Here is a 26,668-nt window from a genome sequence, read left to right on the forward strand (position 1 = left end):
GAGGAGGGGTGACTCAAGATTGGCAGTCACGACACACTGTAGATTGAGTCACTTTCAGAGGAGCGGTACTTCGGTCGTTTGCCCCCATTTCCCTCCGACCAATCACCCAAAGCCGACCGCAACACCCAAGACCCATTGCCAAGACTTTCCGCCTCGATATCGCCAAGGTCAAACGTCCATAATAAGAGCGAGCACGACACTCGATTTACATAAACTCGTCATTCCTCTCTTCGAACGATACATGATTTCTCCCCTTTGCTCATTTGGGAATCGAAATCTACGAATCGACAGTATTTACGGTTGCTGTTGTCAGAGATTCGAGGAAAACACAGCTACTGTGCTCGATTATTCCACAAAGATCCTATAAAAGCGAATCATTTCCCGTTTAGTACCACTGTCTTAATCCTTCCAAGGTTTAGTCACATGCTGCTGAGCTTGGACCCTTCTGTTACCTAGGTGTCATCCACGGCCGAGAAAAAGGAGAATAAAAATAAGTTATTTTTTTTCGTTCTTGGGCCGAGAATTATCCGTACGGATCAAATTTTTCTCCCTCTGAACAGGCCATTACGCGTTGATTGGTTGGAATCAATCCACTGTTCCTCCCGCACTGCGCCTTTTCGGCCAACTTCATCACGTGCGAAAGTCACGTGCATACCCCCCTATTATACCCCTATCCATTTTATTATTGCAATAGAAGCTCGAGGTTGGAGCCATGTCGGCAGCGCCCGAGAACTCGATCCAGTCGGGAGGCGAAAGCTCCAATTCCAATGGAACCACACCGGCGCCTTCGACTGCAACAACTGCCACCTCCCAATCCAGTGCTCCGGCGTCAGATGATTCCCTCCAATGCCGATGGACTGGCTGCAGCGACAAGTTTAACTCGGCCGAGACTTTATATGTATGTTTTTATCGTGTAAAATCGCATTAATTTGAAATTGGTTTCCTCGATCACTTTGTAAATTGTTTGTGACGAATTAACAGCGCTGACTCCCATCTCTAGGAACATATTTGCGAGAAGCATGTTGGACGCAAGAGCACAAACAACCTCAACTTGACCTGCCAGTGGAATCAATGCAAAACCACCACGGTTAAACGTGATCATATAACCTCGCACATTCGTGTGCATGTTCCTCTCAAGCCACATAAATGTGACTTCTGTGGCAAGTCATTCAAGCGTCCGCAGGACTTGAAGAAGCATGTCAAGGTATGGATTGTCCACGTCTTACCCGTCTCGGGTTCTCGCCTCGTCTATATGCTAACTTATGGATATAGACACATGCTGATGACTCTGTCCTGGTTCGCTCGCCGGATCAGCATGGATCTATGAACGGTGGCTACCGCCCTCAGGGCAAAGGTATGTTTTTCCCCTTGGCTAGAACCAGCCATCTCCTCATTTAGAGGCTAATTCGCCTCGTAGCTCCATCCAGTTATTATGATCATAATGGTCAAATCCGTACTAACTCGGCCGCCTTCGGTCAGCCGCCGCACGCTGCCGGCCACCCAAGTAGCTACTATCAGCATCACGCCCAGACTTCCTTTAGTCAGCCCATGTATTACCAGACTATGGGTGGTCGCACTGATCACATTGGCTACCAGGCTGCTCCCGAGTATGACAGCCGTAAACGCACCTACGACGTGCTAAACGAGTTCTTCGGTGATGCCAAACGTCGCCAGCTCGACCCTAACTCGTACAACCAAGTTGGACAGAGACTCTTGCCCTTGCACGGAGTCCTTCCCATTCACTCAGGCTCCCTTGGTGCTGAGTATGTATCGGCTCCGGGTGTTATGGCTGTCGAGGCCCCTGCTCATGGCCCTTACCAGCAGCATTACTCTCTACCGCCTATGCCTAATCTTCGTACTAAGACCGACCTCATTCAGCTCGACCAAATCCTTGAGCAGATGCAGAGCACGGTATATGAGAACTCAAACACAGCAGCTGCTGCTGGAGTCCACCAGGCGGGAGCTCACTACACGCCCCTGAACCTCCGCCCTAGCCAGAGCCCGCCGCACTCTGCGGCGCAACAACCCATGCCTAATGGCGCATACTCGGCCGCACATGTGGCTTCGCCTCTGACGGCTGTCTCATCAACACACTCCAACGGTACCCCTGCTGTGACACCGCCATCGAGCACGATGTCGTACACTTCAGGCCACTCTCCAAGTGCCTCTTCGTCTGGCCTGTCTCCCTCAACGCGACACAGCTCCACGTCAGCATTATACCCGACGCTTCCGGCAGTCACATCAGGTTACCCCGGCCAATCTGCCACCTCAACCCTAGGCCCAACCTTCGACACAGATCCCCGCCGACGTTATTCAGGCGGCATGCTCCAGCGCGCCAGCGCCGGCCCCCGACCCCACATCGAACGCGAGTCATCGACCACGCCGCGTCCCTCGGAGTCCGCGATCTCGGCAGTCAGCTCGCCGTCCGCAGAGTCGGAGGCCAGTGCCGAGGCGCGAGAAGACCAGAACTACGAGAACTGGCTCGAGAACATCCGCGTCATCGAGTACCTGCGCGAGTACGTGATCGACCGCATCAAGCGCAAGGAGTACGATGCCGACAGCCCGGCGTCGAGCTCCAGCGACATGGACGTCGACTCGCCCACGCGCCCGCCCAGCCAGCCGGCGTATCCGGCGCTGCCCTTGTAGGAAGGGGATCAGAGCGACTTTCAAGAGGATAATTCGTACTTTTGGGTTGATGCAGACGGCTACATACGTATTTAATACGGTGCGGGCGATGACTTTGTATTCGAGACTCCACGATTTGGAGCGAGCTGCTTATGCTTTGATTGATGATGACGCGAGAATTTCGATGGTTGGGGTGTACATACGGGAAGGGAAGGGAAGGGAGGGGAAATGAAACAACACGGCGTTACGCATGCAAAGTGATGACTAACAAACTCTCTTCTATTTGTCCTATTGCTTTATTGTTTTCGGTATTTAGTGTTTAGGTAGTTACGTTGTCTTTACGGAGAGAAAAAAACTACTGTTATGTGAGGGGGGCTACCGGCGGTTTGTCGTCAGAAGAAGCATGTTAGAAAAAACACGAGTGGTATTACCGATGTATTCTCGGTTTAGCTGCGAGAAGCCGTCTTACGCCGATGGGTGGGGAGGGTGTTGATGCTGGTTATATCTGTACTGGACAGAGATCGCTTGTTAGCATTAGTCAGTTAATGACATTATGCGATGACCTTGAACATTGTTTACTTCGATTAGACGCAGACGCCTTTGTGAATTTAGTGGTTGTGATCATTTTGCCTGAAGATAGGGTAGGATGAGGCTTGGTTATTGTCCATATGGATGTTCGTAGCTTGTAGTAGCAGTTGGTGTTGAGTGAGTCTTTTCCCTAGTAGTATACCTAGGTGGTTTGCATATCTCTAAAGCCTTGTTGTGCTCCGCAGCCAAACATGTGAGTAATGAGTGACCCTGACGAATAGGGGAAGAAAAAGAAAATAATAAGCGATTACATTTCTCAACTACAGCATACCCATCTCTGATTCCTTCCCAGTGTCTCATAGATGATAGTCAACACATGCAGTGATGGAGTCGTTCCAGAAAGTACGAGAAGTCGTCCACGGGAGATAACCTCTTAAAGATAGGGGGTTTGCCATAAAATATGTAATATATTTCCTATTTATTACCAGAAATCCTTTATCCCTCAATTCGTATCTTTCATGATCATAATTGTCTCCTCTTGACCCTTGTTTTACCCCTTTTCATCCCTCCCTTTGGCTGGACCATTCTTAACCCTCCCCCCCCTGACATGTGGGATTTCTCCCAATATGATCTTTTTAGACTCTACTCCTTTCCTTACCGAGTAAGGGAAAGAAGGAATTGACTTCGCGTCCCAAATAAATCTCCATACATCCCCATGGCATTCCATGGAATATAAGAATTTACATTAAGAGCAGTCCTCTAATTTTGCAGGTATACCAAGAATCATTTCTATTTAATACTTTACTAGATAGTGGTATCATTCGTTTACTGATTTGAAACAACAGCTCTCGACTATGTTACGCTTAGTCATTCCTTCGCTTAAAAATCCCTAAAACGCTTCCTTCATGTTGCTAATACTCAATGATCCTTCTATATGATATATTCGTGAGCTTGCCGGGAAAACGCGAGGTCGGAATAAATCAAGAAACAAAGTTTCGTGTACGGAAGGAAAAGGGAGTAGACAGAATTCAGAAAGAGGTAAGAGATTCGACAGAGATGGCGTATTTTGTGGGTTCTCATTTCAAATCCGGCTTTGAACGTCCTGCCGCAAGTTTCGATGGGCCTAGCAAAGGTTTAGTGGAGGCGATTCTGCCTAGCCCGGATCAACTTTGCTGCCTGTCATCCCTGAAGAACTTGTGTATCGTGTGCTCAGGGACAGAGATTTGGGTTTACTTGTCTTTTGCAGCGGGACGGTTCGAAGAGGAGGGGCGAGAACCCCCGAGCCGGCAATCATGACACGTGTATAATCATGAAAGAACCAGACTCATCGCCGCGGAGTACGGGTTGTTTTGAATTTAACTGGATGAGTTTCGAGAGTGATTTGGGGCAATTATCCGGGGGAATTGTTCTCGGACTGGGAAGCTTCTTCGCGACACCTGCGACACATGCACCAGCCGCCAAGGCTTCCCTGTGCCCACTCCCTACGTTGCTGCACGGGCAGGTCCACGTCGCAGTAGTGATTGAGAATCTCCTCCCCCGCTTTTATGCCGCCTGGTGCGTTGCCTACGACTCTCCTCTCACGGGCTCTCAATACCATTCGTCCACCCCATTCCCAAGTGACATTGGGGTCGCAGTCGTGGTTGGCAAGACACCAGAACGGGTGGACGGCGGCGACGTCGGGGCGCCCGTCCCTAGGATTTTTGCGGGCCGAAGCGGTGCCACGAAATTTGCTGTAGAGCGTATTGAACACCCATATATCGTGGTTGGCAAGGGTTGCGAAGATATCGATATCCATCTTCTCGAGAATGTGAAGGGGCGTCTCAATGTTGTAGGTAAAGGAGAAGGGAAGAGTCCAATCGGGAGGTGGTCCCGCTTTGGGGGACAAATCGATCTCGTTGGTTTTGGAAGATACGAAATCTCCCCATATATATTTGATTTGATTAACATCAAGAGGATTTATCTCTTGATGAGCTGCCATGGCCAAAACACGCGCGAGCAGCAACAGATGAAGAGTTTCGTCGGCCTCCTTCGCATCGGGATCCCTGGCGATTGAATCGACGTCTTTTTCGCAAACGGCTGGATGGTACAGCTTCTGGGCCTTTTCGAAACAATATTGATCGCAAAACACGGTATCATGGCATGCCGGACAATTGACAGCAGTTGAATCGTTCCCTAAGGGCGGCAGCTCGCCGCTGCAAGCATCGCAGACCGAATCTTTTAGGCGATTGTTAGCCGTCACTAACGAGTACTCTACAAGCACATCCTCTCCCGGCGCGATATCCTCCTTCGCGAAAACACCGAGTTGGCTGCATGTTGGAATTATGTCGTAACTGTCAGTGCGGCTTGGACATCCTAGCAAAATGGGTAACTGTGCGACTTTGACGGTACACTTAGGTGCTATCTTAGCCAATTCGGCGTTGAGAAATTTCAGGGATTCGTCGGAAAAGCGATCGGGTTCGTAGTTGTTCCAAGGATAAACTTCCCTACGCACCATGCCCCAATCTGGAAGATCATTCACGCTGGAGATCGACCTGCGAGTTCTGCGAATGGCGACCGTGTGAATATGCCCTCGCGTGTTCAGAAGCTCTTGGTTGTCGGGGGCAAGAGCGAGACCACGTTCGCAGAAGTTATAAGCACTCTTTAGACATCCACATAATAGAAGGCTCAACGATAATATTTGATAAGAGCGGACGGAGGCGAGCGAAGCGAGGGCAGCAATATCCATTGCGCCACCGTCAAGTTTGGGCAAACTTGACTGCCTCTCCGATAACGAGCCATAGTCTAAGATGTCCAACAACGGACCGCGAGAGTACGCTTTTAGAGCATCGAGAGCTCGGTCATGATATTCAAAACTTTCGTCGCGAACTTCGTCGGTCAGCAGCAGGGCCTTGTAGGCATCACCAGCGGCCAAGTCCGGATAAGCTAGGTCGGCATAAACCAATGCGCGCTTTATGTAGAGGACGAGATCGTATGGACTAGCCAGCAGGTCATCGGTTAATGATTGGCGTTGACGTAAAAGAGACTCGATCCGAGTATCGACCTCTTCCTCGGACTCGTCCATCGCTCAAGATAAGAACGGCTAGTCCTCTTTATAGGTAGGAATCGAGATGGATACCGATACCGTAACTGTATGGGGGTAACTGAGCGACGGTATGTGGGGGATGAACCGTACTTCTGATCAAGGGCACGTCATGCTTGGAGTGTCCGTAGATATCTTGCGTACCCTGGCGAGTGCCCAGGTGGCAGCTGGGAACTGATCAGCGCGCGGGCGAGCACACGGGTGCGACGCTTGTTTGGATTTGGTATCAAGACTTTTATTATTATTCTTTGTCTTTACCTTTTACTCTTGGATGATTGTCAAGACAGGATGCCTGCCAGTGTTTCCACCGTTCTGGGCTTCTGCGGGATGTGTTGCTTGTGTGTGGTGGGATGTCGATGATCGCCGGCGCGCGTTCTCTTTCTCGGTTTAGTTCCCGTCCCCCCGTTTTCTCTTGCAGTTCGACTCGAGGAGGATAGAAGGGGAGGGCCGTAGATGTAGTTTCTTATGTCGAGTGATATAATTGCTTAGGTGTTTGATTTAGGCGGGTCTATAGAGCGGTTATCCAAAGAATCAAGAGTTTTTCCCTCCAGAAGATATTCTTGCAACCACACGAAAAAAAAAAGGTGTACAAGTCCGAACTAGACCCCTCACACCCCTCCAAGTTTGTGTGCCTGTGTGCCCAAGCTAAGGTTAGCAAATGTGGCACGACCCTTAGGTGGAGTCGACCATGGAAAATCTGGATGGAACGATCAACGGAGGGGGACCCTTGGTGCGTGTTTCCCAAGTTCTAAATTCAGGGTCCACTAGGTATTGGTAGTATAATGGATCTGCTAAGTACCTAGGTACCCCAATATTAGCGGTCCCGGCAATGAGGGGCTACCTACTGATTTAACTTGTGGCTTGAAGATATATAGGTAGCTTAACATGAGAAGTATCTATACTTAGGACTTTGGGTATGGATTGCAGAATGTAACCTGTTGTGGCTGAAAGAATACCCAACCGTTGCCAGTAAGTAAGTACATCTATGTTTCGTTTGTTAGATTATAGTCGAGTGTCTCGTAATGTTTTAGTCCTATGTTCTATGTTCTATCTAGGGAGACTAAAAATACGTCAAGAAAAAAAAAGAAAGTTGACATTTTACTCCGGTCATTCCGATGAAACATCAACCCTTATCAAGAACATCAAACACGACATTGAATGGTGTGATTTAAGCTACTACGGAAGCTTCCTGCAATGCAACACTGTGGGTAGTTCATGACATTTCTAGAACGCCCCACCCAGCACGTTTCTCCATCCGCTTATCGCGTGAGGCTCTCTATTTAGGTACCCTTAGGGTAATGTGTTGTGTCTACTACGTAGCTAGTAGGTGGTCCAACCTATGTAGGAAGCATCTGGCAACGAGAGTGACTCCAACCATTCAAATAAGCCAAATAGATAAAGACACTATCCAGAGACATGGGAAGAAGAGAAGTCATCGGAAGGGTCCGTGATGGATATTCACTCTGTGAGAATGTGAGACTTAAAGTGGCGCTTCAATCAAGGTCCCACATAGCTCCCGTTCCGTTTTCAGGGGAATTACGGCATCGTAATTTATCATTTCCCATCATAGTATGACGTGCTGCGCTATTGATAGGTGACTTTGAAATATTGATATAGGTGCCTAGCTTCGAAACTCCAATTGCAGCTACTTATCCAGTCAATTTATATTCAACTCTTTTCATAGGTGCAATGCGTTAATTTGACCTTCACTTGTGAAGATGGGTTAGGTCGTATCATCATCAGTGTATCCCAAAGAATGATTTACACCAATTAAAGTTTGCGAACGTTGTTTTATTGGCCATCTCCTAGCCAATGATGGGGATATGAAATAGCGCTGATAAGAATACCGAATTCGAATTGGATCTGGGCACCCATAGCATCCGTTGATTCCCTTCTATTTGTTATACATGGTATTGATGTTGTTACATGTTATGGGTACATGGGTATCAGTCCGACTTCTTGCTCGCCTCCCCTTCTTTAACCATGCCCTCGCAGCCGGTGGCCTGACCTAGCTTTTGCTCGACTTTCCCAAATCCCTGAGATGCATCCCGGGTTTCGCCGGCAGCCTTCATAGTATCCACAGCGTGGGCTTTGGCTTGCTCTCCGGAGGTTGTCCATGCCTGCGAACCTGTCACGCTACCGATGGTAGACTACCAGCTGTCAGTACGTCTAGAATCTACCAAAGAGTACTCATATTTTCAACGACTAGACTGACCTCCGTGGCTCCCTTAATGTACTCGGCATGTCCGCCTACGAGTGAGGGTTGTTGCTTGTTGCTTTGCGAAGACATAGCCGATGTTGTGGAGAACGGTATCGTGTGTATATGATTTGCTCTGGTTGTTCACGGAATAATTTAATAACAGACAAAATAATGTGATTGAATGAGCATAGCAGCACACCTAGGTAGAGAAATCATTCATATAAATGTTTAGTTCCGCTTTTCAACATCGTGACGTCAATGGGTAATGACACAATTGCGTTACACACGGAAATATCTTGCCTTAAAGTGTGAAGTGTGGGGGCTGGGGGGCTTATTGCAATAAGGAATCTGGGGAAGATCCGCGAGGAAGTCGAAGTCCGGGAACTTTCTTGGCATCGAAGATCCATGTAGCCAATCGATCGTTCGCAATCGGTCAAGAATGGAAAGCGTGTAGTATAAGTAAGTACCTACCTACCTATGCACCTTGATTGCCTGGCAGTTTCCTGCGTAGGTAGATCCACGAGTGCTAGACATTCTCTATAAGATACGTTGTAGTATCGTTGGTTGATATACAGAATACACTATACCACATTCAACCAGAACAGTACCTAGTTCTAAGGAGCTGGTTTATCTCCGAAAGTAACCATGCACGGTCGTTTCAGAAGACCCGAGCGAGTAATTCGGCGAGTGGTGATGTCAAGCAGACACGATGAAGGGGTCTATAGGTCTATGTAATCCACTTGCAACAGCGAAACGAACGAACTTCTCCTCTTCATGATCAATTCTTCACAGAGACCTAATCAGCAATTCAACGCTTCATTGTCGAACATCAAACAACATGTCAACTGCGATTGGCCTTTCCACACCGGTGCTTGCGCCTCTATTACGTATGTACTGACTACCCAAGCAGCTTCGTCCAAACTAGAGATCTAGCTTGAACTAATATGTTCACTCGACGATAGCTATCAGTGGTACATTCGCCCTACCATTCTCTGCGTACTTCACCCTTCTAAGCTACCGCGTCGTCCATTATCGCCTCGCAGACAAGCAGTACCTTGGTGATAACTCATCTAAGGACGGCGACCCGAATAACAAGCTTTACTTGGCCACCCGTTGCCACCAAAACTTCATCGAGAACGTGCCGCTAGCACTCGTTCTGGCAGCGTTTGCCGAACTCAACGGTGGGAACCGAAAAGTTCTCACCACGGCCCTCAGCGCTCTCCTGGCTTTCCGAATTGCGCATGTGGAAGCAGGTCTTATCAACGGGACGGGCGTGGGAAGGCCAATTGGATACTGGGGTACCTTTGCTACTATTGCAACCTTGGGTGGCTACGCTGCATTTCTCGTGAAGGGGTACTGGGGTCTCTGAGGCGGTGAAAAGCATTGCCTCTGATAGCTGAAGGCTTCTTGCTCCTCGTGTAGAAGATTCAGATTACATCCATACTTATGCTGTACAGTCCTTAATGCAAGCTTGAGGAATAAATTGGATAAGTCGAATTTCACTCCTGTCGACATTATTCTGTAGCTTCGAATAAAATAAGGTTATAAAAAGGGGAAGGCATAGGTACATCAATGAGGGTAAACTGTCGGGGGTTCGGGGTACCTACCTATGTATACTTCTTGACAGGGGCTGCAGGGGTTGATGTCATATGGCCCAAGCGCCGAAGTTACCCACTTTTCAAAGGTCGCGAACATCCTGAAGATTTGGCAAGCATTTCAACTCTTCATCCACCATCATCTTCGTCGCGCAAATAACATAGCATCTAAATAGCTACTCCTCAACCAAAATCAAAACCATGACTCAAGCGCAAGATCCAATTATAGACGAAGAATACGCGTCTGATGAAGACTCCGACTTTGCGCCCGATGCAGTACCGTTACAAGACGAAGGTGGTTCGGACGCTTCAGAATCCGAGGATGATGAGGTTCAATTAGTTGCGGCGCCGAGCAAAAAACGCGGAGCTGACACGAATGCCGACGACTATTTCGGAAATTCGGGCGATGAAGCGATTATACAAAGAGGGAAGAAGCGCCAAAAGAAACATAAACGAAAAGATGCCGACGCCGAAGACGACGAAGGTGGCGAGGGTGGTCTTATTAAGACCCGGAGTATGCGGGCGGTTGAGAAAGCAGAGAAGAAGTTGCGCACAGCTACTGGGCCAGTTACGATTGATGTAGACGAATTATGGGCTAAGATGACAGCTGCTCCCATTATATCATCCAATGCGGACGTGGAAACGGAGAAGGAGAACCAACGGCCGACTCAAGGTGTGGATGACTCACCCAAGGGTACCAGAGATAAATTACAACAACAAAAGGTGAACGAAGACAATCCGTCAGTGATGATCAAGATCAAACGAACCTATAACTTTGCCGGGAAAGTGCATACCGAAGAGAAATTAGTTCCTCGAGATTCGGCGGAAGCTAAACTGTATCTCGCTTCTCAAGACCCAAAGGTCGCCGAGGATGTCGAAGCTGAATATGGCTCACCTAGAAGGAAACCTCGGAAAGCTTTTCGATCTATCTTCGAACCCGTGGTCGAGGGTTTAGCTCAGCGCGCAGATCTGAATCTTGGTATGAACGCAAGACTTCAGCTACGGGAACAGGCGAAGGCCAAGAAATTGAACGTAGTTGAGAAGAGTCGTATGGACTGGGCAGGCTTCGTTGATAAGGAGGGTATCAAGGATGAACTTGAACTGGCTGGAAAGTCTAAGCAGTCTTACGTCAATAGACAAGATTTCTTGGATCGTGTTGCAGCCAAGAAGGATGAGGAAGCAAGAAGAGCTAGGATTGCTGGCCGAGCGTGAGGAGATCTGGGAACATTAAAATACCTATCTAAGATACGCCGGTTTGCAAGCCCAGCGATCAGGAGGAGCCGATGAATACCGTCACACGAAGATCGTCCCGTCTAGGGTTCTGTCGTAATTACGATTTATTACTCCTTGATAGATCATTACGGGTTTAAAGAATGGAATTCTTCTGATTGAATTCATTCGAGTACCACATATCTACGCAAGAACCTGCTACGACCTGGATTCGCTTGAAAGATACCTACGACACTACTCATAATGGGGCGATCTTCATGGTGGATAGCGAGGACGCTTAAGTCGAGTCGTTAATTACTCGAACAAGTCTGACGGAGGAAATTTTAACAGCTTAAGCTTCTCCGTACCATGGTCTTTTGATGCAGTGTGGCTACAATGTACTAGTGTTAGACGTATCGGAACCGAATTATATAAATTTATTTCAAGACTCAAGCTCTCATTATGAAAGGCAAAAGACTATTCCATGATCTTTATATTTTGGAGAAGACTGTGTACCTGAAATTGGGCGAATTGGTACTAACTCAGAGTCATCATCTAGGAAAGGGGTCTAGAAAATAGAAAGCCTGAAGACAAGCTGAGAACGACTTCTAAATCCTTCCTAATCGGGAAGGGGCTTGGACCACCATTTACAAACGGATCCACAGTTTCTAGAAGCAAACCCCACTGTGACGAAGCTGCCTGCCCCACCATACAAAGGCTGAAGCTGAACCTTGATTATCGGAGCTTAACAGCTTTAACTTTTTACACATCCCCTACGTATTTATACCTAGCCCACTTCTACTTCGACACCCCGAACGACCAAATCGCCCACCATGGCCGCCCACGTAACCTCGCCCAACGAGCCGTTCCCGCGAGCCGACCACATGGCACAAGCGACGACCTCGCACCGGCAAGGCAACTTCGTCATCTACTCGCGCAAGCTGCCCATCTCCAAGGCCGGGCCCATCGACGCCATGGAGCGGTCCCTCGGCATCCCCGTGCCGGAGATGATCTTCGGCGACAACGTGGTGGCGGTACGGCACGCGCCGACGGGCTGGGGCATCGAGTTCAACGCGTACGACGCGCTCGACGCCGTCGACAAGACCGACCGCAATATGCTGCAGGTCGCGTACGCGAAGAGCTGGAGCGCGAGCAGGGAGCAGACGAGCGCGGGCATCAAGGATGTGGTTAAGCCGTACGATTGGAGCTATAGCACGGAGTATAAGGGCACTGTTATATCGGGGCCGGGGGCGGCAGCGTCGAACTTACCCCCGCCGTCGCCGCCGCCGCCACCTGGTTCGGGTGTTGGCGCCTCTGAGGCGTCAGCTACGGTTACCGCGAACCCTGCAGACGGCGGGAACGCAAGTTCTTCCGAATCAACTCAAGGAAATGCGCCCGGCCAGAACAAGCTAGCCTTCGCACCCTCATCCAAACCCATACCCATCGAGCTGCTCAAGCGCCGCGACCCGATCCTGTTCTTCGACGAGGTGATGCTGTACGAGAGCGAGCTCGACGACAACGGCATCAGCGTCCTGAGCGTCAAAGTCCGCGTCCACGAGCAGCGCATGCTGCTCCTGGCCCGCCTGTTCATGCGCCTGGATAACGTCCTCGTGCGCATCCGGGATACCCGCGTCTACGTCGATTTCGCGGCGGAGGAGGTCACGCGCGAGTATACCGTTAAGGAGGCGGGGTTTGGGGAGGTTAAGAGTGTATGTTTTTTATGTCTTCCTTTTTCTATCTTATTTACAGAGGCTCTTTTCATCCTGGGGTAGAAGATAGTGGAGGGCATTCGCTGACTTTAATTATAGAAACTCCTGATGACGGGACTTGTCCCCGATGCTATAACGGTAGCAATGCGCGATGCAAACAAGATCGCCGATTTACTTCCTACTGTCGGACAGACTTTGGAAAGTGTTTCGTTGAAATTATGAAATCATGATGGGTAATGCTGGATAGCTCCTTGAAAAGAGGATTCCTCGGATTAGAGGCTGCGGCGCATACGAATAGTGTAAGATTAGAGGTTGACTGGCTGGCCAATTTACGAGCTCTCAGATACATGCATGGATTGGCGTTTAACGGATGGGCATGGCTAGGGCCCGGCTCTTTCTAGCGTCACGTTTGCGGGTAGATGCGCTGCTGATCTGTTACATGGATATAGGTTCCATAGGTAAGACTACACAATGAAATCATCGCGATGCATAGCAAATAGGCAGCTTTGGTATTAAGCGAGCTAATGAACTTTCCATCTCCATCCAATGTGTTTGCGACCCCGTTGCCCAGTGCCTAGTACCTAACTCATTTGGTATTTTCAAGGCACGAAGCACAGCCATGTACAAAACGCCAGCGAACTCAACAGTGTCCATTCAAAGCATCATTCATGAGTAAGCAACCACTCTCCCTCCCCCCTTCCCCTATTACAGTCATTTTCTTCCTCCCAAGTCGGAACCCCTTCAATAGCGAATTCTCGCCTCCCCTTAGACTCAGCGCGCATCCCGCGGAGAACTACTCTGCGTCATCTCCTCGTAGTCCAGCTGCCACTTGTCCACCTCCTGAAACTTTCTCGCCGCGTTCTTCAACTCCTCGCCCACACGCTGGACCATAGCCTGGCTGCTTTCCTCGTCGCCCACGGGCCCCAGACTGTCGTTGTCATCTTCCGCGTCTTCGCCGTCCTCTTCGGAGCCCTGGTTCTCCTTGTCGGAGGTGCGGCCGTATGTTATCGTAGTACGCCTGTTGGCACTGGCAGGAGTCTGCTTGCCCTTCCCACGCGATGCGGGACGCCCCTTTGCAGCGTTCTGGGGTCTGGAATTACCCGCGCGAGAAGCTGGGCGTCGTCGCGCACGCACGTCCATATACGAGAGCTCGTCATCGTCGTTCCCTAAGCCAGAGATATCCACCTCGGCCTCCGAGTCGTCATCCTCGGTTCTAGCGTTCCGACGGCGTCTGCGTGGTAGGAGTCCCGCTAGATCTGCAGTTGTGATCTTGGGCTCTGGTTTAGAAACTGCGGCTTTGCGCTTGGTCTTGGCAGCTTGTCGCAGCGGCGGAGACGGTTCGCGGTAGTTAGGGGAATAAGTGAGGGACGGCGGTGATGAAATATCGGAGCCACCATCGTTGGGAACGGGAGTTCTTCGGAGCGCCGAGACGGGGCGTTTTGATCGGTTTCTTGCCAAAGTTTGGAGAGGAGGCCAGATTTCTGAATCGCCGGCTGAGGAACCGCTGCTTAAAGGAGGAGCCATAAGTTCTTCGTCCATGATCGGTGTAACCGGCCTGCTGCTATATTGTCGGACGGGTGGGGTAGATGGCGGAGAGGAGAGATCTGATTCTGATTGCTGTACTACTGCGTTCCCTGCAGGCTCATTCTCCTCAAATGGCGAGGATCGGGCACGGCGTTCATGGCCCTCGGTAGACTTTCGCTTGCGCGGATTTACGCGCGGCGAATGCGTTGACGTCTGGCCAGCATCGATCTCAGTATCTCCGGAACGTCTCTTGGAGCGCTTGAGAGGAGTTGATTCGTCCTCAGGCGCAAATGCATTATCCCCTGCTGGCTCTTCATCACGCTCTGATTCTGAGTCCGACTCAAATTCAGGATCTGGCTCGATTCTTTGAGGGGGTGGCTTTTGTGCCGTACCAAGGATGCTAGGTTCTCGTGCTCGTCTCTTGAATAAGCCGATGTTGAAAGTCGAGCTATAGGCAGGGGTGTTGGGACCTGTTCGGCTACTTGGTCGAATGTAGCCTTCCTCCTTGCTTAGAAAGCTTCCAGCGCGGGGCCGTCGGTTGAATACGCTAGCGGTCATTGTAGACGTCTCGGCTGATCGCTGGGCGCTTGCTGGGCCAGCGGTGTCGAAGGTGGTATTCAGGTCATCAAACTCGTCATCATCCAGATCCAGTCCTGACATATCTGCCATCCTCCTATGTTGCGGGGTTCCGGCGACTTTGCGCCCAAGCTCAACAGAGGCCTCTGATGGTTCGATAGACTCGATTACTTCGTTGCTAGACGTGGAGGTCATGGTTTCCAGTCGATCCAAGGCGGAATCGCGTCGCTGTCGGGCAGCTTCCAATGCCTTGGATTGTTGCATAGTAGATGTTTGCGCGTGCGTGGTTGATTTTTTATCGCGCATTGATTCCTGTCTTTGCTTTGCTTTTCCCTTCTCACGATCGCTCACATCGTAAATATCAGAACTTGGTTCAACGGGTTGTCTGGATGCTGGCACAGGTTCTGGACTTGTCGTTTTTGCGACCGTGCGAGTGGACGCGACGCGAGTTCTCTTAGGTCGCGGCATGATTCCGTCGCAGTTAGTAATTACGGGCCTGCGGTATGCGATTCATGAATAGGTAAGTAAAATATACGAAGGATACTAAACCTGTCACCGCATGACAGAGAAGGCGGTGGTGACAAGATAAGAAGTTAAGGTTGGTTAGTTTAATGTTGTTTTTGTTATGTTATGAGAGGTTGGGGGCATGCGGAAGGTGGGAGGAGAAGTGGGAAAGAACGAGCTTGACGCGTTTGAACCGCTAAACCACTAAACCGTGTTTTGGTGGACCCCTCTAAGTACCCACCCAATCGTGTTATTGGGACCCATATATTTGTGCATTGTGCACATCGTTCAAAGTAAAAAGCATGACTTCAACAACATCCGTCCTTCTTTCTTTCTAAAGAAATAGGAATAGGAATTACTATGATGCAGATATATCGCCTGCAATTAAATCATCAATCAACGCTAACCACATAGCCAAACTAGTAGACCGTACCTACTTAACAACTCCAGCTGTTCTTAAGGAGACCATTACCCGAGTACATTGCAATAAATGCCCACCCCCTTTTCATCGGTCCATAAAAATGAGGTCCTTCTTCATACCTTCGCTAATGTTATCCATCCAACAGCTCAAACAGCTCTCATAATTCTATATGCCCATATCCTTCTTGTCTCTAGACTCCCCAGAATTGATTCCATGTTTGGTCATGGGACTGGTTCGGCGATGGATAATAAGAATAGTCTAGTTGTGTGAAGGTATTGTTGTATGCCGTCTGCGAATAGTTCTGCATGTTGCTCTGCAGGTTGCTGCTAAGCTGATGCTGTCCCTGTGGGTATTCCATCCCTTGACTCTGGGTATAATAACTGGGGTTTGTTGGTTGTGAACCCGAAGTTCTATTGCCACTAGTGGAGGCTTGAGAATGTTGATTTTCACGTTGCCTTTTCGCATCTGCCCTCCTATTTTCAAGGTGCATCTCACAAAACATTCGCTCTGCCACTCTCTCTCTGGGACAGGATTTGCACTTATTCTGCTCCCCATTTTTCTTGCGGTACGCCGCCCTGGTTGACGTGCGCTCTTGGAGGTGCTTTTCGCAAAGACGCATGCTCGTAGGGGACCTCGGACTGTTACACTTCAAGTACTCACAGAATCCTAGACCCGAACGATTCTTCCTTTTACACCAACCGCATGTTGCTGGGTCGTCACAACTGTGAGGTTTCCGATTGTTTGATTTGCTTGAGGAAGTTGGTTGACTCGAGGAACCTTTATTAGGGAGAGGGAGTTGGCTAAGTGGAGTAGAGTGTTGACTCGAAGGTAGAAGGCTTTGCTTGGGGGTTGTAGGAACTTGGTACGAGGGGTTCACGTACTGAACCGACGAAGCAGTATCTTGGGCCTGAGGAATATAGTTATTGCCATGGGCATTGGTAAAATATTGGTCTGGGAAATAGTATGAGTTGTTGCCGGGATAGTAGTTAGGATATTGATTTGACATCTTGAATAGAAATATATAGAGCCTGAATTGCCACTATGACTGAAAATGAGCCGGATCCCAGGAAAACTGGTATTATGCGATTTTTGATGCTCACACGATAAGAAGTAGACGCAGGATGGTCTAGAATGGCGAGAAGTTCTCATAAAATAGACTTTAGCATCAAGCAATTCTGCCTGCTTTGCTATGGGTCCATTCACGATAACGACGTTGAATTGTGAATCAGATATTAAAAAGAGTAATTAGGTGACAGGTGTAGTGATTAGGGGGAAGTGGGTTAATTATATATTACGAGGTAGTTAGCTACGTAGGTAATCACTTAGTTCAAGTGGCTTCCATCTCTGACCTTTCTTGACTTGATATAAATATATATCTATAGTAAATAAGCATATTTCTAGGTATCTTATCCTTATTGCTAGGTAGGGTTTGATTCTCGTGACAGTGATATTCTTAGAAAGAATTTAAAATAGTAAACAAGCTTCTCATATCGTACTCTCGAGAGCTGAGGTGTAAAGTTACAATTATAAGTGTATATTCTTTTCAATATATATATATATATATAGAGAGAGAGAGAGAGAGGTATCAAGCCATTAGGGTGACGTTCTTAGTCTGCGACTGGGTTATGGGGGGATATAGTAGCAAGCAGCTTGCCGCAGGCTCATTGGTAGATAGGTCTTGTTGACTGCATTTACACCTGTACGTCTATCAAACTCCTTGGGAACGAAGGTTTCGTTATACACTCGCCTTGCGGCACCCTGGTTTGGTACTATCAATAAGCCCCTAAAAGAGTAGAGTAATATTTTCACTATTATACTAAACATCTTCTAATGAACAATCTGATTTAAGATTAAGACAACCTCGCCCAGCATAGTATTACCTAATACTCCTTACCAAACGCAATATCCCCGGCTCCTGATCTATATGCCTATTCCTTTCCCAACCTAAGAGATAACCTTTTCCACGAATATGATTATCGGACAATTGGCCATAGTGTAATGATGCGACGAGCATCTATCTAAGTAGGTAGATGTCAGCCGATCGTTATCTCCTCCGATCATCTCTCTGTCTATTGTGTTGTGTATACGAGCTTCCCGATGCCTGATTTCCAGTGCTGGCTGACGAGTCGGTATAATATGTCTCTCTTTCTCGGTTGGTAGATCGGCCAGACCTTCTTGGCTGAGACGATGATCCCGATTGAGATCCATAGGAGCTGGAGGTGGCATTCCGACCAGATACGTCGTAGTCGAGTGCTGCTTGTGCAATCCGTTGAAGTTGCTCCCGTGAATTTTCCGCCTTCCTTTCCTCTTCCTTCCTCGCCTTGTCGGCATCTCTTCTTCTTTGCTGATGTTCGTTGCGTATCCTGGCATGGTGCTTACAACGTTGGTTTCCCGGCTCTGCAGGCTGGCTACAGGAAAGACAAGTTCTCGACTCTCTCTTTTCCTTCTGTCTTTGGCGTTCCTTTTCTATCTTTCTATTACGGTGGTATTCGCAAAGGCCACTACTCGTAACTGGAGGATTGTTGCAACCACTAAACGGGCAAGGGACTCTGGTGTCGTATTGACGTGACATGTTGATAAAAGTTGTGCGTACTAATTTAACCCTAGAAGTATCGATGGGGTATGGGATAGGAAGTGAAAGATTGGAAGCATGGCTGGAGAACAATGTATTTAAATATACTTTTGCAGTTGTTGTTTGACCTAGGACAGCATCACCGCCTTGAGAAATAGGCCTGGTGATAATATTGCAGTCTAAGGGGATCTGGTTGGTTGTTAGTGACTCTGGGATCGGATTTTGTCGATGAGCCTCTATATGGCTGACAGCGCAATGTATCATTGCAATTGAACAATTCCAACGACAGCGTGGATGTGTGACAACTCATATACGCGAATATTATAATTTCTCCTATGCATGCTTACGTATCAACTGTCATATGAAGTCCATTTTGGCTAAGTCATGGCTTTACCATTTCTCTACTTAATGTCCTAGTCAATGCATTCAGCAAAGTCTACCAATATTTAGAAACAGACAATTTGTCCCCCTCTCATAGATATAAGTCAGCTTCAAGTCCCCCTTTTCAGGTTTTAGCTTCCCAAGTACATTATGCTAGGAATAACAGCATCTTGAATGGCTGGTCCGGCTGATTTCTTACGTAGGCTTTAGATTAACGCTCTACTATCATTAATATATTCCTCTGCACCATTAGCTTGGTCAGCCGCAGCCTTCGCGGCAGCATCAGCTAATGTGTTGTAGTTTCTCGGAACGGTCCAGAATGATACCTCGCATCCACTCTTAGCATAGCTGCCTAAGACTTCCGACAAAGCCTTCCAAAGATCCTGGTTGGCGACTTGCTTGCCGCCGGAGGTACGCCAATTTCTACCAGCCCAGCTACGCAACCACTCGGTCCCGCCCTTGCTTACGTACTCGGAGTCGGTTACCATGACGATACGCTCCCATCCCTCACCCCACCAGGTACGAAAATGAAGAGCCGCAATGATGGCGCGAAGTTCTGCTCTGTTGTTTGTATGGGCGTACACTTGACCATCTACCCCTTTCTTCTCTAGTCCAGAGGAGTAGGTTCCTGTAGGTGAGTTGTTGAAAACGAATGCGTAGCCACCACGAGGGATTTTCTCGGCCGAACCGTTGTTGCAGCAAGCTCCGTCAGCATATATCATCATGGTCTTCAGTCCCGTGACTTGAGGGACGAAACGCCGGCGGATACAGAACCGATTGAGAAAGCGACGTTCGGATGTATTGATCATACGGGCGGGGAACATGAATTCTGGACTATCGGATGCTTGGAAATTCGAAGCTGTCCAAACGTCATTCTGGCCATGACCCATAGCTGATGTCGCGCGAGCTACACTTGCTGATCGAGGGACAGGGCGGCAATTAACCAGAATTCCCGCCGCAGGTTTCAAGATTGTCCGCAACTGGGGCAGTTTAAAGGTTGCTGTTCCATTGGAACCTTCCATTTCGAGACCGGGTAGGTAGAAATCACCATCGACGTCGAGGACCACTCGGGCTTCATTTTCACCTTCCGACTCATCATTACCATGTTCTAGAGACGACATGGTAATAGTAGATACCTAGTACAGCTGTGAGACGTTGAAAAGTAATGAAATAGGGAGTTTATAGAGTTATCGCTCTGCCCCAGGTTGTCAGATAATAGTCTCGAATGATGATGACAAGACGATTAGGTATCTAATAGGTATAATCCAAAGTAATAGTGACTCTGTTGATGATCACAGCAATACAATTCGCCTACGCGTAGTACAGTTAGTATGATAGATATATAGATATATGCAACTCCCAAATGAGCGTGTTCCAAGGTTATCTCTTTATTTACTACCTCGGTAACATGATTCCTTGGAGAACATGATAAAAGGGGGAATGAACGAAGGAAATGAACCTTATCGTTATCTATTATTTACCTAACGCGGAACGGGCCGTAATCCAGGCTAGGCCGTATCGAGGATAGTGTACAACAGTCACTACCTGTACTTTTAGATCGAGTTATTTTATGTCCCATCCATGGATAGACCTACCTAGGTACCTATCGGTGGAGGTCCATAGATAGTAGGTACATATACCCCTGAGATACAGGGCGCAGGCTTCCAGCCACCTAATATCCCAACACCTACCTAGGTAGGTAGGTAAGTATATAATGAATGAAACTCACAACGTTAATAAGGGGCAGTGAGACATCTACCTGGCCTAATCGGCTTCCTGTATTTTTCGCAACTCATCTAGTGCTTCACGCTTATGCAATTCCATGTCCAACCCAAAAATGAAGTTCCATTTCGGTGCGAGCAACCCCCTCAACTCGTTAGCATGTAGATCTACCTGCCCGCAAAGTATTTGACCCGTCTCTCGGCTCGAGTCGATGACTTGCTGGCACCGAGGGCGCCTGAGCAGATCATATGCTTTGAACGCAGAGCTAATCTCCTCTGATGATGAGATGTTGGCGAAGAGAGTTCCGAGAATCATGGCGTCCTCAATGGCTAACCCCGCCCCGGAACCTTGCCATGGCGTGGTCGCGTGGGCAGCGTCGCCTACTAAGCAAACCCGCTCGTTGGCGTAAGTTGGGGTCGACTTGTGTTCCCATTGGGAGTATCCGCAAGGATCTGGTTGATCACAAATGAGCTGTGAAATGGTTAGCACCTCTCTTTGAGAAGGGAGATCATTGTAGCAAAGTGAAGTATGATACGAAAGCAGCACGTAGAAGGACGTACACTAATCATGCCATCGGCAATAGGGCCGCCCATCCAGCTACCCAATGTTTCTGTCAATATCTCCCGTGTGAGAGGGCGCTTCCTGTCTCGGCTCGTTGAGGAATCTTTCTCAATGCTTGATACCACACACTGGACCATGGTTCTGTTTTCTAGGACGTCATGCATGATGAAAGCACCATCACCGACCCAGCCGTACTGTCGATCAACGTCAAAATACTTCTCGCCAAGAGTCGCTTTTGCTTTCTCAAATGGTACAACGTTCCTACAATCCCAGAACCCGGCTGGTAATGGAGAGGACTGTTCAGTAGCGGCGACACTCTGAAGAACATGCTCCCGAACTGTGCTAAATATACCATCTGCGCCAATCACTGCATCGAATTGGAAGACTGTGCCGTCCTGGAAAGTTATTCCAACGCCGGATCCGTTCGCATTGATAGTGATAAGCTTTTTATTGGGGTGGAGAGCCTCTATTGGTAATGGAGCGAGGAGCTCACGGAGGAGAGAAGCTCGGTGAACATTCATGCCGGGATCATCCGCGGCAAGGTCGAAGACGATATTTCCGGCCTCTGGCCCTGAGCCCTGAGAAGTTTATTAGAGAGCGCCCATCAACCTTTCAAATACACTGCTTACCAAGATAATTCGGGAGGAGTTCATAGGCACGGCTCCCGCCTTCTTGAGCAGGACCGATGCTGAAGGAACGATTTGAGCTAAGGCTAGCTGAGCATTCTTGGCCAGTCCCACGGCCGCGCCACGTTCCGAGAATTCAGTCGCTGATTCAAAGACATGAACATCTACTCGAGACACGCGAACAAGGGCGTTCGCCAATGCAGCTCCAGCCAGCCCTCCACCGATGATAGCTACACGAAGCTGGTTGTGCGTCATTGGGAACGAATTGTGAGTTGGAATAGTACCTCAAAGATTCAGATCAAGGAAGAAACCTGTCTAGATAAACAGCTTAATTGATGGGCGAAGGAATTTTGTATTAATATACCTAGCTTCTCGAGAATGATATAGGTAAGGGAGTTCTTTACTTACTACATGGGCCACTTACCGATAGGCACTGAAATTACCCATGGCACCTTAGGTACCTAGGCAGGTAAGTACCTACAGGCCAAATCTACAAGACCTGATCTTTAAAAAGTTATGACCATGGTTTGCGGGTATCCTCAGGTGGGTTGAAAAGGCATCCAGGCGGCAAAGTAAGAGCTTGAGTGTCAGATTTGTTGGATGCAGTTGGCCATTGTCCGGTGTGAGGACATTGGAGACCTGCAATGCTACCTTAGGTAGTAGGCAGAGGCCCTCCAGTTTACCAACAAGAGAATTCGTGCGCGCTTGCTTGCAGGTGATATAAGCATAAATAGACTCCAGTGCTGCGTGTTGGTAGCTCGGGTGGTCACTCTGATGTTCCATTCCGGCGTTGGTTCTCAGCCTGCTCCAACTACATTGTCAGGTAGAATCTCTTCTCGAGACAATTATCATTCAAATCCTCCCTCGCCTTCCGCACCAAGTCCCTTGCTTCCGCCTTCGACATGGCATTGTGACCAGTGAGTAAGGCTTCGCCCGCTACGTCAATGAAAGTCAAGAAATTTTGCAATGTTAGCTTGCCGATTTGTTGTTCACGAGGCGTTTCGGTCCACTCTCCTAGAGGCCTTCTGGTCTCATGCTCGTTGATCTCTTCGAACCCGAGCTCACTCAGTCGTTGTGTATGCTTCGTCGTGGCATAGTAATCCAGACCGTTGCGAACCCATGTCCTCTCGGCTAGATGGCCGAAGTGAATGAATGGTGAAGAGGCAGCATTATCAAACTGCTGGTTCGCCGCCCGGAATGGGTGACAGAGGTCCAGAAATTCGAGCCTCCCGCCAAGGCACAGATGCATGAAACTCTTCGCGAGCAGGCCCGGCCAGTCATGGATGCCCGATGCAAGCATCCGACCGTGGATGAAGTCGAACTTTGCAGGCTCCAGATCCCATTCTTGATCGGCATCGCACTTCTGGAATTTCAGATTGGGAAGGTCAAGGCTCTGGCCGTCATGGCCTTTGGGGGGGAGTAAGGTCTGTGGCGACGACGGTTGCTGGAGGTCTAGAAAATGAGCTGAGTTCTCCGGCAGCTTGGACTCGGAAGGGCATACCTAGCCTGTCCTGCTCAGTCTACATGTGATATTCACAAATTGGTGTCTGTCTCTTGGCGATAAATTAGGGGATAATCGTGTAGCCTTACATCAACGTCCGGCGGCGTCATTACGTAGACTCCGAGGTTGCTATCGTCGGCCATATTTGCGACTGTCAGATGGTTTCATCCGCTAATGGGAAAAATCATAAATCTGGATAGGATTCTATTTATGCGCGACTTTTCTTAATAAATACTGAGCCCCTTTTTACGGGTCCACAATAGGAGGTACATGTAGCTTTAGGTATTGTACCCCTAGCCAGCCTACCTAAGGCACCTACATATGTACAAGGTATAGTCCTGCTTACGGTCGCCTACCCCGCCCACTGACTTGTCCCCTACCTTAGGTACCGGGTAGGTACCTAGGTCGCCAAGGTCGAGACTACTAGGTACTTGACGCCGTCCAAGTGACTGAACTGTTTTCTATCGATTCAACTTCTCGTGCACCGCTATCTACCTAAGTACAGCTACTTTCTCATCGTCTTTCGTTTCCTTAACGACCTTAGTAAATTGGAAAAAGACTCGAGATGGGTTCACCCACGGAAACTCCTACCATTATCATGGTCCAAGGCTCTTTTCAACTGCCAGACGCATACTATAAGCTAGACGATGCCCTCAGAGCTCTCGGCTATCCTGTTGTTCACCCACTCTTGCCAAGTCTGACTGACGAGGAGAAGCCGGGCTTTGCCACCAAATCTTTGACTGACGATGCACTTGCCATTCGATCCGAGGTCCAGCGCCTCGTGGAACAAGGGAAAAAGGTGTTTGTTGTGATGCATTCGTACGGCGGGCTCGTGGGCACCGAAGCCGTGACCAAAGACCTGTCTTTCGATGAACGACAACCTGCTGGCCTTCCTGGCGGCGTTGGTAAGCATCCTTAGCCCGCATATCTCCCATTGCACCACGACGAGAGCACCAAGCTTATAAGTCATCTATATACTCTATGAGGAACCATGCATCTTCCTTGTAGGTCAATAGAAGAAAGAATTGCTAACTAGGGCTCCTGTAGTACACTTGTTCTACTTCGCCGCATTCATCCTCCCTACAGGCCAGTCCGTGCTAGACGTGTTTGGCGAATCCCCAAACAACGACGTCAAGCCAGATGGCCGATTTACCATAAAGAACGCGGCTAACATACTCTACCACGACCTTCCTGACGCTGAGGCGCAAGAGTGGGAATCAAAGATCATCAACCAGTCCTACGCAGTACAGAAAACCAAGATGACCAACGAGGCTTTTGGCTTTGTCAAGTCCACTTACGTTGTCTGCGAAAATGACCGGGGTCCGCCCCCAATGTATCAGGAGAAATTTGGCGAGATGGCGGGATCCAAGATCCAGAAGATCAGCTCTGGCCACTCGCCTATGCTAAGCCACACGGCGGAGCTGACGAGAATGATAGATCAAGTGGTAAAATCTGTTATCGAAACAGGGGCCCAGGTCTGAGTGCCGGTAACTTTATACTACGATCAGCTAACAGAGAAAGCCACATTCTTTTTCCTAGCCAACTTTTAGGCTGACAAGATTCAATGGTTGTTAGATCCTAGTCCTGTACCCACACTCCTAGGAGAAATGTAGTAATTATATGCAATGTCACACCGATAGAATATGCAGTTGGTTCGCAAAAAGCATGTCAAGCAAGAGTTTGTCGACAGAAATATCTACTAGGTATGAGCTTGCAGCCCTCTAACCTCAATCCATTCACACAATTTCATGGAACCATACGATACCTTGTTCTTAATATCATTTCAATCCGGCCGAGATCATCCCCTCATATCATATAACGTGATGAGCAGACTATTGGCAGACGAAGAACAACCTCTACAGATGCCAGATGAAGGCTTCATCAATCAAGAACATCATACCTCACCAAAGAGCCATAACAGGAATACCTTAACAACTCAATTTGTTTATATACTTGTCCTCCACCTGATAATCTTTATCCTAGTGGGAGTTATTTGGGGCGGTGAATACCGAAGAGCCCAACTTAGGATATTGAAGGGTGCCACTTGGTGTACGCATTCGTGTAATATAAGACTGTTTTCTACTCATATACTTATAACCTTCTAGCTCCAGCTACTGATTATATTCGGTACGAGATAATCGGCGACCACGCTTTGAAACAGAACTTACCCAGCGTCTATTCTGGGCCACCATCGGCTGAGAATGAAAATGCGTGGCAGGACCTTTTAACGCGTAAACTACCTTCTTCCTTATCTAAAGTTGAGTGCTAACATTCTAGCAGCAATGTACTTCAAAGCTACTCGTGAAGAGATGCTTCGAGGGGAGCAGCCTTTAGAGAACGGCACTCAACTAACTGGTGGAGGTTACCTCGCCACCCTGGGCGTTTACCATGAGCTTCATTGTCTGGTTGGTATGTGAGTGCTGGAAGAGTAAGCAACTGCTAATTTGTGCAGCGACAATTACGTCTGTATCTATACCGAGACTATTATTATGCAAACCTCACGTCGACACAAGATGAGTATCTTCACAAACACCTGGGTATGTATCCGTAAACACAATTAATGTAAATTACTGAGAACTGATACTGTTACCCTAAAGATCATTGTCTCGAAGCTCTTCGGATTGCTATAATGTGCCACGGCAGTACTGCCCTATACACATTCGCATGGGAATCCTCAAATCCAGGCAGGCCAACAACTAAGTCTAATTCTAGATCGGTGTGTGTCAAATGGACTTCAATCAAGAACTGGAGCTATTCTAGAGAAATTCTAGAAAGTGACCAGGTCGTCATTCCTTCTTAGAAGGAGATATGACGAGGCGAGGGATGTAAGACAGCACCCTTGGGTTATCTATGACAGGCGCGCAATACTCAGGTTTCCATATTGCCATTATTTAGGTATCCCTCTTGGCATATTAACATCTCTCTAAGTTTTTTTTTTAACTATTGAAGGCTTTCTTTACTATTGGTTCCGTCCGTTGTATCGTTGGTTTCACTAGCAATACCAACGTTTTGTCACTTCAAAATTCAAGGTACTTATTAAAGTAGCAGCATAACCTAGGTAGTGTCGTGGTCCGTGGATTCTTTTCGACGTAAAGTTGTATCGACTATTTATTGAAAGTGATCCATCGTTACATAGCCTAAGTGTACACGGTTTAATGAGAATGGGATCAGAATGATGAGCGTGTTTACGTCCGAAGGACGTATATACTACATACGGGCAAGTATGGTATATACATCAGCGCGCACTACTAGCGCATGGGACGTCTAGAGTACCTCTCTAGGTAGAGAGACAGAGCTAGAGTTTCGCTTGACATAAGAAATTTTTATCCTCCACG

At 48.4% G+C, this 26,668-nt stretch overlaps 12 protein-coding genes across 12 annotated transcripts; 6 read left to right on the forward strand and 6 right to left on the reverse strand.

Moving 5' to 3' along the window:
- On the forward strand, window positions 1-2,842 carry F4807DRAFT_410242 (uncharacterized protein). The gene is made up of 4 exons (XM_047996606.1): window positions 1-898; window positions 1,001-1,204; window positions 1,273-1,354; window positions 1,418-2,842. The coding sequence occupies exons 1-4, from the start codon at window positions 713-715 to the stop codon at window positions 2,644-2,646; spliced, it is 1,701 nt and encodes a 566-aa protein (XP_047857757.1). The 5' UTR covers window positions 1-712; the 3' UTR covers window positions 2,647-2,842.
- A 1,654-nt stretch (window positions 2,843-4,496) lies between these two features.
- On the reverse strand, window positions 4,497-6,715 carry F4807DRAFT_256167 (uncharacterized protein). Its single transcript, XM_047994434.1, has one exon. The coding sequence runs from the start codon at window positions 6,212-6,214 to the stop codon at window positions 4,544-4,546; it is 1,671 nt and encodes a 556-aa protein (XP_047857758.1). The 5' UTR covers window positions 6,215-6,715; the 3' UTR covers window positions 4,497-4,543.
- A 2,207-nt stretch (window positions 6,716-8,922) lies between these two features.
- Window positions 8,923-10,015, forward strand: F4807DRAFT_256196 (membrane-associated, eicosanoid/glutathione metabolism protein). Its single transcript, XM_047994435.1, has 2 exons — window positions 8,923-9,319; window positions 9,395-10,015. The coding sequence occupies exons 1-2, from the start codon at window positions 9,271-9,273 to the stop codon at window positions 9,799-9,801; spliced, it is 456 nt and encodes a 151-aa protein (XP_047857759.1). The 5' UTR covers window positions 8,923-9,270; the 3' UTR covers window positions 9,802-10,015.
- Window positions 10,016-10,142: 127 nt separating this feature from the next.
- F4807DRAFT_410252 (BCNT-domain-containing protein) lies at window positions 10,143-11,722 on the forward strand. Its single transcript, XM_047996607.1, has one exon. It carries the CDS (start codon window positions 10,229-10,231, stop codon window positions 11,237-11,239), a length of 1,011 nt encoding a protein of 336 aa, XP_047857760.1. The 5' UTR covers window positions 10,143-10,228; the 3' UTR covers window positions 11,240-11,722.
- Window positions 11,723-11,939: 217 nt separating this feature from the next.
- F4807DRAFT_410255 (TIP41-domain-containing protein) lies at window positions 11,940-13,441 on the forward strand. Its single transcript, XM_047996608.1, has 2 exons — window positions 11,940-12,945; window positions 13,045-13,441. Exons 1-2 carry the CDS (start codon window positions 12,070-12,072, stop codon window positions 13,165-13,167), a joined length of 999 nt encoding a protein of 332 aa, XP_047857761.1. The 5' UTR covers window positions 11,940-12,069; the 3' UTR covers window positions 13,168-13,441.
- F4807DRAFT_410256 (uncharacterized protein) lies at window positions 13,442-15,701 on the reverse strand. Its single transcript, XM_047996609.1, has one exon. It carries the CDS (start codon window positions 15,511-15,513, stop codon window positions 13,717-13,719), a length of 1,797 nt encoding a protein of 598 aa, XP_047857762.1. The 5' UTR covers window positions 15,514-15,701; the 3' UTR covers window positions 13,442-13,716.
- Window positions 15,702-15,855: 154 nt separating this feature from the next.
- Window positions 15,856-17,015, reverse strand: F4807DRAFT_410257 (uncharacterized protein). The gene has a single exon (XM_047996610.1). The coding sequence runs from the start codon at window positions 16,974-16,976 to the stop codon at window positions 16,161-16,163; it is 816 nt and encodes a 271-aa protein (XP_047857763.1). The 5' UTR covers window positions 16,977-17,015; the 3' UTR covers window positions 15,856-16,160.
- A 1,857-nt stretch (window positions 17,016-18,872) lies between these two features.
- On the reverse strand, window positions 18,873-20,336 carry F4807DRAFT_256274 (ribonuclease H-like domain-containing protein). The gene has a single exon (XM_047994436.1). The coding sequence runs from the start codon at window positions 20,042-20,044 to the stop codon at window positions 19,130-19,132; it is 915 nt and encodes a 304-aa protein (XP_047857764.1). The 5' UTR covers window positions 20,045-20,336; the 3' UTR covers window positions 18,873-19,129.
- A 351-nt stretch (window positions 20,337-20,687) lies between these two features.
- On the reverse strand, window positions 20,688-22,406 carry F4807DRAFT_470669 (salicylate hydroxylase; the record flags this gene model as incomplete). Its single annotated transcript, XM_048002843.1, has 3 exons — window positions 21,836-22,406; window positions 21,206-21,784; window positions 20,688-21,116 (listed from the first exon to the last, which is right to left on the reverse strand). The coding sequence occupies exons 1-3, from the start codon at window positions 22,085-22,087 to the stop codon at window positions 20,688-20,690; spliced, it is 1,260 nt and encodes a 419-aa protein (XP_047857765.1). The 5' UTR covers window positions 22,088-22,406.
- Window positions 22,407-22,643: 237 nt separating this feature from the next.
- Window positions 22,644-23,476, reverse strand: F4807DRAFT_456587 (uncharacterized protein; the record flags this gene model as incomplete). Its single annotated transcript, XM_048000895.1, has 2 exons — window positions 22,644-23,333; window positions 23,423-23,476. The coding sequence occupies 2 exons, from the start codon at window positions 23,474-23,476 to the stop codon at window positions 22,644-22,646; spliced, it is 744 nt and encodes a 247-aa protein (XP_047857766.1).
- Window positions 23,477-23,722: 246 nt separating this feature from the next.
- Window positions 23,723-24,991, forward strand: F4807DRAFT_256353 (catalytic protein). The gene is made up of 2 exons (XM_047994437.1): window positions 23,723-24,238; window positions 24,381-24,991. Exons 1-2 carry the CDS (start codon window positions 23,899-23,901, stop codon window positions 24,812-24,814), a joined length of 774 nt encoding a protein of 257 aa, XP_047857767.1. The 5' UTR covers window positions 23,723-23,898; the 3' UTR covers window positions 24,815-24,991.
- Window positions 24,992-25,156: 165 nt separating this feature from the next.
- Window positions 25,157-26,133, forward strand: F4807DRAFT_449920 (uncharacterized protein; the record flags this gene model as incomplete). Its single annotated transcript, XM_048000068.1, has 5 exons — window positions 25,157-25,382; window positions 25,439-25,564; window positions 25,614-25,738; window positions 25,786-25,870; window positions 25,931-26,133. 5 exons carry the CDS (start codon window positions 25,157-25,159, stop codon window positions 26,131-26,133), a joined length of 765 nt encoding a protein of 254 aa, XP_047857768.1.
- Window positions 26,134-26,668: the final 535 nt, after the last annotated feature.

Source organism: Annulohypoxylon truncatum, assembly GCF_022578515.1.
Source record: "Annulohypoxylon truncatum strain CBS 140777 unplaced genomic scaffold F4807scaffold_4, whole genome shotgun sequence".
NCBI lineage: Eukaryota > Fungi > Ascomycota > Sordariomycetes > Xylariales > Hypoxylaceae > Annulohypoxylon > Annulohypoxylon truncatum.